The sequence below is a fragment of the Pseudopipra pipra genome, chromosome 9, assembly GCF_036250125.1.
Source record: "Pseudopipra pipra isolate bDixPip1 chromosome 9, bDixPip1.hap1, whole genome shotgun sequence".
NCBI classification, from domain to species: Eukaryota; Metazoa; Chordata; class Aves; order Passeriformes; family Pipridae; genus Pseudopipra; species Pseudopipra pipra.
In genome coordinates, this window is record NC_087557.1 from 3319351 (window position 1) to 3329323 (window position 9973).

Consider the following 9973-nt stretch of genomic DNA (forward strand, 5'->3'; position numbering starts at 1 on the left):
TGCAGCCCAGGCTACCCAAGAACACCTGGCCCTGAATCCCATGTCTGACATCTGGAGAGAAGTAAAGTGTGCGCTGCTCCTTCCTCCTCCCAAAAGTGTGCCTTTGCCATTTCTAGCTGCTCCTTGCTGTGGTCCTGCATGCCTCTTACACCCAGCCTCAGCTCTGGAAGGTGCAGCTTGGTGCCTCATCCAGGTGAGAAGCAGGTTTTTAATTTCCACCCTCGTGGAGGCAGAGCTCAGTGGTGCAGGATTTGGAAAGGCTCTGCCCAGCAGAGCTGTGTGCCTCCTTCTGGGACTTGCCCAATACAGACCAAGCTGCAGACACTTTACCTGATCAAAACCAACTGGGGTTAAGCAGCCCATGCTGCTGATCCTCTGCAAGGAAAAAAAAACCCTCTGCAGCCCACCTCCTGCACCACAAACACAGCTTTTCTTCTTCCCACTACTTTTTGCCCTTGAGTGGAGGAGCTTGGCTGTGCTCATTAACAAGGCAAGGCCACTCAACTTGATTAAGTTGAGCTGTTTCTTTAAGAAAACATCTCTGAGCTGCACAGCTGGCTGCAGGCAGAGACTGCACGGCCTCTGCCTGCTGAGCTCTCTCTGGCTCTTATCTAGGGCCAGGACACAGATACAGGAAAGATCTCCCCACGAAAATAAACACGACCGAGAGATAGAGACACAGCATTTGTTTGCAGTTTAAGAGCAATTTATTTTTAGTTAAAAAAAAAAAAAAATGCACAAAACTCGTTTTGTTGTTCCCCTCCTGTTGCACGGACTTTTTTAGGCAACTTGAAGGCTGATACTGAAATGCAGTTGTGGGAGGCAGAGTGGAGGTGTCTGGAAAGTGGGAGCTGTACGACAGAGTTTGCCTACCATGCATCTCTGGAGCCAGCCCCAGTGCTTTTTTGGGGTGGGGAGGCTTGGACCATCCGCTAGTCAGGTGGATCAGGTCAAGGTTGTATCCTGGTCCCTCCCTGCCCAGCCTGGCAGTCGTTTGAATGATGATTTTGGGGAGCTCTTGAAATTCAGACCTGGCTCTGAACTCCCCAAATCCTGGATCTGGAGATGTGTGTGATGTAACACATTTTCTTGGCAGTTCTCTGGTTCTTGTAGGAATTGGTTGCCCTCGCCTGACATGTTACCCGCTATCCCTTCTGGAGAAGGACCTTCCTGCAGGGAGCCCTGAAAAGCCCAGCACCTCCACACCAGGTAGGCTGTGCTCTGCCTGTGCTGGCTGCCTCCATGCCCCTGCTTGTTTGGGAAGCTTCTGGCCACCCATGGTGTTTCCCTTTACTCTGATTTTTTTTCAGTTCCTCCAGGCAGCACCACCCTGCCTCCAGGGCTGCTCCTGCCTCTGGATCGCAGCAGGAACTCCTGCATGGGCAGCATTCCTGCCCACAGTGCTTTGGCCACCCGCTGAGCACGGAGGCAGTACCTGGCTGGGGGAAAGGAGGGAAGGAAAACCAATATGAGTGCAGTGCTAATTCTCCAGGATCCTGGCTGGTCTGGGTGTTTGGGACAGAGACCAGAGCCATTCCTGCATGTAATCCTAGGATTACATGTGGCAAATCCTAATTTTTTATACCATTATACGTTGCTTCCTGTTTTGGAGAAGAAGGGACTCACTAATTTCAATAGTAACAAAACAAGCCGGAAAATAAGGCACATATGGGGTCAATTTAAAGGGCTGTGTGAGGAGGAGGCTGTTCCCAGCACAGCCACATGCAGCCAAACCCCGTGATGTGATGTGGCCATCCCAGCCCTGCCTGTGTCGGACAAAACAGGCTGTGCTGGGACTGGGTGGCACAAGCAGCTGCTTCCAGGCGGTGGCTTTGTCCCCCGGGCCAGGGGAAGGTGGCATTGCCTTGCCTGGGCTGGAAGCGGTTGTGTCCGGCAGCTCCATCTGGGCTTGCCCACGTGGGTTTGGCTGCTTGTTCCCCAGATGTCTGGCTCTGCCTGGCAGCTCTGGTCTGCTCCAGCAGCTTAGGAACTGAAAGGAAACCAAAGGAAGGCATCCAGTGTACAGACAGGGCAAAAAGCAGATGTGGTGAGGCTTCTCGTCACACACATGCATCTCTCTCTGGCAAAACAAGCTGGGGGAGACAGAGACTGGTGGAGGGGAAAGACACAGGAGACTCCCAGCCCACGGGTGGGCACACAAGTCTAGGGGAGCAGTGACAAAACCCCAGCAAGGGTGAGAGCTGTGGGTGGTTCCATTAGCTGCTGTGCCAGGCTGAGCCATTGTTCCAAGGGACAGGAGGATGGACAGGGGTGCAGGGTCCAGCTGTATGATGGATCCCTGGGTAAGGGATGACTGTGGACATGGAGCTTACTTTGCTCGTACAACACGTTCCAAGTCCCAGAGCTGTCCAGCCTGACAGCTGTAGAGAAGCCCTCAGTGTGGCACACAGAGGTGCCCATGTGGCATCGGCTCGTGGGTCTGTGTGTGTCTCCTGTGTGGCACAAGGGCTGCAGGGAGAGAGGACGGCTGAGTGTGCCAGGAGCGTGTCTGCTGCTTCAATACCGCTTCGGTGTGCCCGGCCCTGCTCCAGAGGGGCCTTTGGTCCTGCTCTTCTTTAGTAGTCATTCAATAAATAACTCTAATGCCCGTAGCTAAGCTTTTACACAGCCTCAGCTTGTGTTTCCGCTCTTGCAGTAGTGTGGTGGGCTCTTTAATGGCAAGTTTGAATAAAAAAGTCTTTCAAGGAAGGGGTTTTTTTAAGTGCTGGTGCAAAAGGGCTGGTCTGGCAGCCTCCTCTCTCCTCCCTGCCTCTAGCCTGGGTGGCCAGGCATCCTTCTGCTGTGCTGCCTTAGGATGGTGTCATGAGGTCTCTAAGGTTGGGCTGAGGGCATCTGGCTTCAGATGCTCTCAGGTGCTTTTGGTTGGGTAGCCAGGGAGATGGCACATCTTTGAGCTGTGGGGTAACTTGGTGCTCGGCTTTCTTTGCACCTTCAAAGCGAGCTGGGTTTGGACAGAGCCCAGACAGTCAAGCTGTGCCATCCCCACGGCAGGGCAAGCAAAAGAGGCGTGTCTGTGCCTGCTTCACTCGTGGCTGTCCGTGTTTGAGCAGGGGGAGAGTGCAGGTGGTCTTTGGGTGCATGTTGTCCTGTGCACCCCTGTCTGTGCCACAGTGCCTGTGCTTGCAATACGAGTGCAGAGGGAGAGCCTGCCCCCCGTTCCCTGGGTGCCAGCCTGGTGAGTGTGCGCTGTGCTCGTGGCAGGAGGCAGTGACAGGTCACCCTTGCATGCTCACCTGTCCTTTGCAGGGGTCTCTGCCCCTGGGTGCGGTGTCAGGGTGGAGGAAAAGGGGCTTGTATAACCTGTGCCCGACTGCCTTGCTCTCTCTGCTGGCCCTTCAACACACTGGGCTCAGCCTCTGTTAAAAGTCACCACAAAGTGGCAGCAGCTTTGGCATCTCCCTGCCCCTCCTGGTGCACAGCTGTAAGGACTGGTGGCATCTCAGAGGAGAAGGCCTGAACACCCTCCTGTCTGCTAGATGGGCAGGGAGGGTCTCTTGTCCAGCAAGAGCAGCTTGGGCTGAGCCGAGATCCACAAGTCCTCTTCATCCTGCTTCTTCTTCTTCTTTTTCTTCTTGTTCCTCTCGGCATGCAGCTGTCCGTTGCTGCTGGGGCCACCTTTCCTTGAGCCTTCTCTCCTCTGTCTGCAGAAGCAGCAGTGGCAGCAGATGAAAATGAACGCGATGAGGACGACCAAGGGCAGACCCAGCAGCACGGCCAGGCAGACGGTGTTGAAGATGCCTTCCTCATGCTTGGTGCGGATGAGCTCCAAGATGGAATTGAAGAAAGAGCTGATCTTCTGCTGCATGTCGGCTTCTGAGTAGGCTGCTTGATCTGCAAAGGTCCCTTGGGATATCTTCAGCTCCTGTAAGCAGCTCGTGGGCTCCACAAGCGTCCTGAGATGGTGCCTGCAGAGACAAGAAACTACAGGGATCAAGTGCCTGCTCCCTCAGCAGTTTTCTCCATGGAGCTGCCAGCACAGCCTAAGCCTCAGCAGGGTAAGATGTCTTCTGTCTTAGAGGGGTCTGGGGTCATGGGGGATGGACTATGCTGCCTGCCATGTTCCTTTGGGTTTCCCCATCTGAGAAACATAGCCTTCTATATCCTAGGATTCTTTTTTGGTAGTGGGGATGGACAAGGAGGGCTTTGGGCATCCCTTCTTGCCTTGGCATCTGGCTGAGCACAAATCCTGCCCCTCTGCACTTACAACTCAGGCCTCACTGAGCACCAACAGCACCAAGCTCTTATTAGTCCTTTGCAGGGCTTGTTTCTCAGCAGAGGAAATACTTCTGCAGGAAGAGCTTTGCTGTCTAGGAAGGGACTTGCCTGATTCAGGTAAGGGACCACTGTGGAGAGCAGTGCCGTCGTTGGAGGCAGGACTCCACATGTCACAGGTCTCCCCTTACCCCCAATCCATCCTGGGACGGGGTATCCTTGGACAGACTTTGTCATGGGCTGGGATGGGCAGCATAGAGGCAAGGAGTGCCTGTCCCAGGCACCACACAGGATCGTGGTCTGGTCCTGCTGCCCCGACACCCAGGGCACTGCCAGCCAGGTTTCTGGTGGCAGCTGTGGTTAAACCACCTGGATTTCTGATGAGAACCATGGTCATGGGACTCACAGGCAGCACTCAGGTGGGTGGACCCTGATGGGCTGCCTCTCTGCACCCAGGGCTGGCCACAAAGGCGGCAGCAGGGGAGGATAAGGGTTGGCTGGGGATGGAGGAGCTGCCGCCGCCGTGCCTCACCTGGGAATTGCTCCAAGGGTTTGGGTAGGGCTGAGGAGCATTTCTGTGGCCTGACGTAAGGTTTTCCTCTTCCCTCAGGGAGGGAGAGGTGCTGCTGAGTGGCAGGGCTCCCAGGGAAGCCCTCCTGCAGGGGTAGGGAGCTGCTCAGGCTTTCCTCCTCCCCTGGGGCCAGGCAAAGCTCCTGGGGGGGTCTGAGTAGGGCAGGGGGCTTTGTGGGTGAGTCTGCAGTTCTAGTTCAACACAGGGGTCACCAAATTAGAGGTTGTACAGACGAAGAGCTGGCAGGGCAGTATTGGGCTCTAACACCCTGTTTCACCCTTACTCAGCATTTTACATCGGTGTCTTTGCCAGCCTTTGAGATTCAAGCCCCACAGCCTCTTGAGGGAATGCTGAAATCCCCGTGTGCCCAAGAGGAGAAACTGAGGTGCAGTCAAAGGAAAACCAACACTTCCACGTAACAAAAACTTGAAAGGTACAGCTTGAATTCCAAAGGTGTCCCAGAGGGGTCGCTCCACTTGTCCCCTGTTACACCATCTCCTTGACTTTCCCTCGGGCAGCTCTCACAGAGCTTGGAGGAGGGACAGGGGAGCCAGGCTGGGGCTGGTTCCAGCTAAATCCTCCTTGTCCATAGCACTGCCCTTCCTTCCTTTGCATCGCATTTATTCCTGCTGTGGCACCTGCTAAGGGATGCTCTCTTGTATAGAGCGTTTTGGGATCCTCCAATTCACCCAGTCAGCACATGCTCTGCTCATCCTCCCCCTTCACTTTGCAATTACACCACGCTGCTAACGAACTACCGAGCCATCAGCCTTGCCCAAAAAGGAACCACCAGTCCCACCCAGCCCTAACCACAGCCTTAGTGCCGCTGCTGAGGCAGGAGATGCTGGGCAACCCCCAGAAAGGTGGCTCCCCGGGGAAAACCTGCCTTTGGAAACACTGTCCTGGGACCTACAAGGCTTTGCAGGGTCTTGTTTCACCAGTCACCCCTGGCTGCTGGCTTTTGGACCTGACTGCCAGGACCCCAAGAGCTGAATCCCCAGCAGAGACACCGAGGCCTCAATCTGGGATTCTAGTAGTGCTCAAATCCTGTCAGAAGTAAGGGGTTTATCCTCTGTGCCCCTCACAAAATTGGTCTGTTCTGCCCAAGAGCGCAGCTGAGCTGGCCCCAATTAGCTGGTGGTTTCTTTTTTGAACATGAATTTCTGTGGGTGCCTTTTAAAAAACCTCTCATTTGAGATTTACCAAATGAAATGCAGTGCTCTGGGAGGTGGTTTGGCCTTTGGCTGAAAGAAGTTTATTATTATTATTATTGCTGGATTTTTGTCCAGTCTGCTTGCATCTTTCAGTTTCTGTTTGCTAGAAAAGGAATTTTTATATATATATATATATATATACATATATATATAACACATATAGAATGGGGTTTTTTTGGAGGTAGACAAGCTTGCACCCAGGAATGGCTTGCACCCAGGAGGAGGAATGCTCTTGTGAGAGGCAGAAGAGCCTTTTCCACCCAACCTCTGTTGCTGAGCAGCTTTCCAGCCTTGGGAAAGCAGCTGCTCCCCACATTCCCTCATTCCACTCAACAGAGGACAGTAACATCATCATCCCCACCTGAGAAATCATGGGCTACCACTCAGAGACTCAAATCCCATCCATCCTCTTCCTACCCCCTGCCTGCAGCCAGTGGGGCACATCCCAGATCTGCTTTTGCTCACAGGGGAGATAAGCAAGAGACACTTCTTAAAGCTGATCCCTGTCCTGACCTTCATCCTCTCTGAGGCTTTTTTTTTTGGGCAGCTGTAGTAAAGGTTAAACTGCAACACAAACAAACAGAGCAGCTTTTCCTCAGCCTGAATCATCCAAGTGGTGCAGGTTTGCCATTTATCTATAAATACCCTGACAGCTCATTATCCAGGCATGAATACTGGACGCCGATGATACACTTGACTCCAAAAAAGAAGTCAAAAAACCAAACAAGCCCAAAACAACAACTGCCTTAATTTCAGACAAAACAGGATGTACAATTTTATTTCTGCACGGAGCTGCTTTATATTTATTGCCTCTAAACTTCTGGGGAGGGAAAGAGGGCTGGAACTTCCTTTTAAACTTGTAATTAATTGTTTGCAGAGGAAAAAAAGAAAGCAAAAAAAAAAAAAAAAAGGCAAAGCCCTTTGAAATGTTTCCACTTTAAACGGGAGCTGAATGTGCCGCAGAGGCCCTGGCTGTTTGTTCCTGGGAAGTGCCCAGCTGGGGATGTGTGGCCACCCTGGGCAAGCCCAGATGTGGCTGAGCATCCCTTGGAAGGGGAAGGTGGAGGTATCTGCCACCACCCTGAGCAAGCAGTGCCCAAATCCCAGAGCCATCTTCCAGCATGGCCACGCAGCTGCTTTTCAAATGCTTTTTCTTCTTGGTGCGTGCATCACTTTTTGTTTTGTAGATGAAGGGATGTCTGTGTGCTAAAGAAAGGGGTTCTTCATATTTAAAAAAAAAAAGGTGGGGAGGGGAAAGTAGAAAAACTGGTGTCTTTGGAGCCAGCAGCTCCAAGGGCAGAGGGGTTACTCAAGGCCACCCATTGCCAGCTGAAAGCCCGAGTGCACAGTGAGGAGCTGCATTTAGGAAAAATCCGTGCTGCTGCTCAGTTTGGTGCAACAGCAACATCTCCCTTTAGAGAAGGGATGAACGGGGACAGCTGCCTCCACACTGTGGTCCAGGATGGGTGTGGACCACCAGCTCAAAGCACATGGAGCTGCAGTGGCAGGGAGGTCAGCTGGTTTTTGGGTCAAGATATGGGCCAAAGAAACAGGGCCAGGGAGGCCCTGGGAGACAGGACTGTGTCTTGGGGAGGGCAGTGAAGCGCCCTGCTAAATGAGCTCTTTGTTTTTGGGCAGCCGGTGCTGGCAGAGTCAGGGGAAAGCTGACATGGAAACTCGCTTGGGAACTCCTGTGGCCAGGGATGGACGGCTCCGCCTGACAGCAGCTCTGCATGGTGAGGCTCTATGCCACTTGTGTAAATTTTAATCCAACACGAGGTCCTTTAATCCATCTTGGCTTCGAAAGAGCCAGTTTGCAAGGGTGGGGAGCATGTGCCACTCCTCCGGAGTTACGGGCGGCCGTGGGTGGAAAACAAGCTCCCTTTGAGGGCAGGTTTGCGATGGCACCACAAACTGTCGGTGGCACACAGGGCTTGCCTGGCTGAGGGGAGGGGTAAAGGCTGCCAGCCCGAGTGTGGGGAAACCAAAACAGAGGGGTTGCCTTGGCAATGCTGGCTTGTCCACATCCTGTGCACTGCAGAGCGACCGCAACCGGGGATGGAGGTAGAGTTTGCAGAAAAGCTGCAGTTTGCTAGAAACTGCTACACTGGGTCACCATGGCAGAGGGGAGAGAGCTGGAGGTGTTTCAGGACCTGATTTTGCTGGTTAAGGTCTCTAGGCTCAACCCTCAACAGGCTCTTATGTCTGCATGAAGTTCCCTCCAGCCTAACAAAGCTCAACCTGCTCCTCTCAGCTGAGATGCTGCCTGGCTCAGGCAGAAATGGGGCTGCTCTGAGGTGCCCCCTGCACCCATGGTGAGAGCAGGGGTAGCTCCGGGGGACAACTGACAACTTGCTAAGTAGTGCAGAGCAGGAATCACGTTATTAAACACAACCATTTCCTTCTGTTACTGGCTTTATGTCAGCTTTATACCGACTTTCCATGGCACTGACAGCTCTGGGTCAGTCTGGGAGAGGCTAATTTCTCTGTCACAGCCTGTGAGCTCCCTGATACACCCAGCAGAGACACAGCTGTGCTGTCACACAAGTGGCATCTCTTTTTCCCCACTTGCACCTGCAGATTTAAAGGAAAACTGGATGAAACCTGACACCGAGGGTGTGCAGTTTCCTTAGCAAGGATTGCACGTTGCTGTTTCGGAAATGGTGACTAAGAAGAGTTTTGCCGTCGATCTCCCAGAACTCACAGCAAGCTATGGAGACCTTCCTCACACGTAAAAAGCAAACACCAAAAGCCACCACCCAGCAAACACGACCAGCTACAGCTTTGTCTCGTTCCCACCACCATCAAACCTTCCTGCCAGAAGCCGCACGTAGACTCTTTCATCCCCTAAAGGGAGCGATTTGGAAAACTACTGATACGAACGTTGGATAAGAGGGTTAAAGTGAAACTATTTTGCAAGCTGCTGCCTGGAGCCCACTCAGCATCACCGGCTGCACACGCGCGGCTGCCGTCGGCCCGGGATTGCGGCGACTCTGGCCAAGAGACCAGCTTTGAGTTTTAGGTGAGCGCCACTGTCACCCCCGGCAGCACCGGGAGCTCCTCTGAGCCGTCCCGGGCTCCCCCAAACTATGGTACAGGCAGTGCAGGCGGGCAGCAGCCCCCACCCGTGGCCCTCGCTGGGGTGGATCGCGTGTGGTTTTGGTCACAAGAGGCTCAGAGGGCTGTCGGAGAACTTGTGGCTGCCCCATCCCCGGGAATGTTCAGGGCCAGATTAGACAGCAGGTTGGAGCAACCTGGTCTGGCAGAAGGTGTCCGTGTTCCACGACAGGGGGGTTGGAACTAGGTGGTCTTTAAGGCCCCGTCAAACCCAAACAGTTCTAGGATTCTGTGCTGTTCAAAATGTGTGGATGCAGCCTCCAGCTCCGGTGCCCCGAAACCCCGGTGATGGGCAGGCCACCTCTGACACACCTTCCCTGAGAACTTTGTCGCTCCTCATCGCCATTTCCCCAGTGCCACCGTCCCCACCGCCCCTGCCCCGGTGCCCACCCCACTTCACCCCACGAAGCAGAAGAGCTGTCCTTAAAAACTTCTTAAAAAAAAAAAAAAAAAAGAGGAAAGTCCTGGATTTGGGTAACACAAAGCCGAAGATAACGCCCAGGAAAGCCCAGCCCTGGGACCCCCCTCCCAGGTACCCCCCCGACTTACCTCTGTGCCGCAGCCCCGTCCCGGCAGCTGATCCGGCGGCCAGAGGAAATGGGACGGCCCGGCCCGTCCCCTGGAGTCCCGCCCGCCCCCGCCCCTGGCCCGGCCCCGCCGCCCGCCCGGCCCCACCTGGGGCTGCCCCCCCGCCACGGCCTCGCGTGTCCCATCACGGAACCCCAAAACTGCGAGGGGGGGGGCACACCCCGGGCCCTGCCAGGCTGAGGGGTTAGGCTGGGAGAGAGGCGGGGAGGGGGCACAAACCGGCCCCGAAGCCGCTGGGGGGAGGGAGGGA

The 9973-nt window shown here is 54.3% G+C and overlaps 1 protein-coding gene across 1 annotated transcript; it reads right to left on the bottom strand.

Annotated features, from left to right (window-relative positions):
- Nucleotides 1-684: 684 nt before the first annotated feature.
- On the bottom strand, nt 685-9752 carry KIAA0040 (KIAA0040 ortholog). The gene is made up of 2 exons (XM_064664136.1): nt 9685-9752; nt 685-3926 (listed from the first exon to the last, which is right to left on the bottom strand). The coding sequence occupies exon 2, from the start codon at nt 3824-3826 to the stop codon at nt 3494-3496; it is 333 nt and encodes a 110-aa protein (XP_064520206.1). The 5' UTR covers nt 3827-3926; nt 9685-9752; the 3' UTR covers nt 685-3493.
- Between the last annotated feature and the right edge of the window lie 221 nt (nt 9753-9973).

Coding starts and splice junctions, on each gene's coding strand:
- KIAA0040 (XM_064664136.1), bottom strand. CDS start 3,826: ATGCAGCAGAAGATCAGCTCTTTCTTCAATTCCATCTTGGAGCTCATC.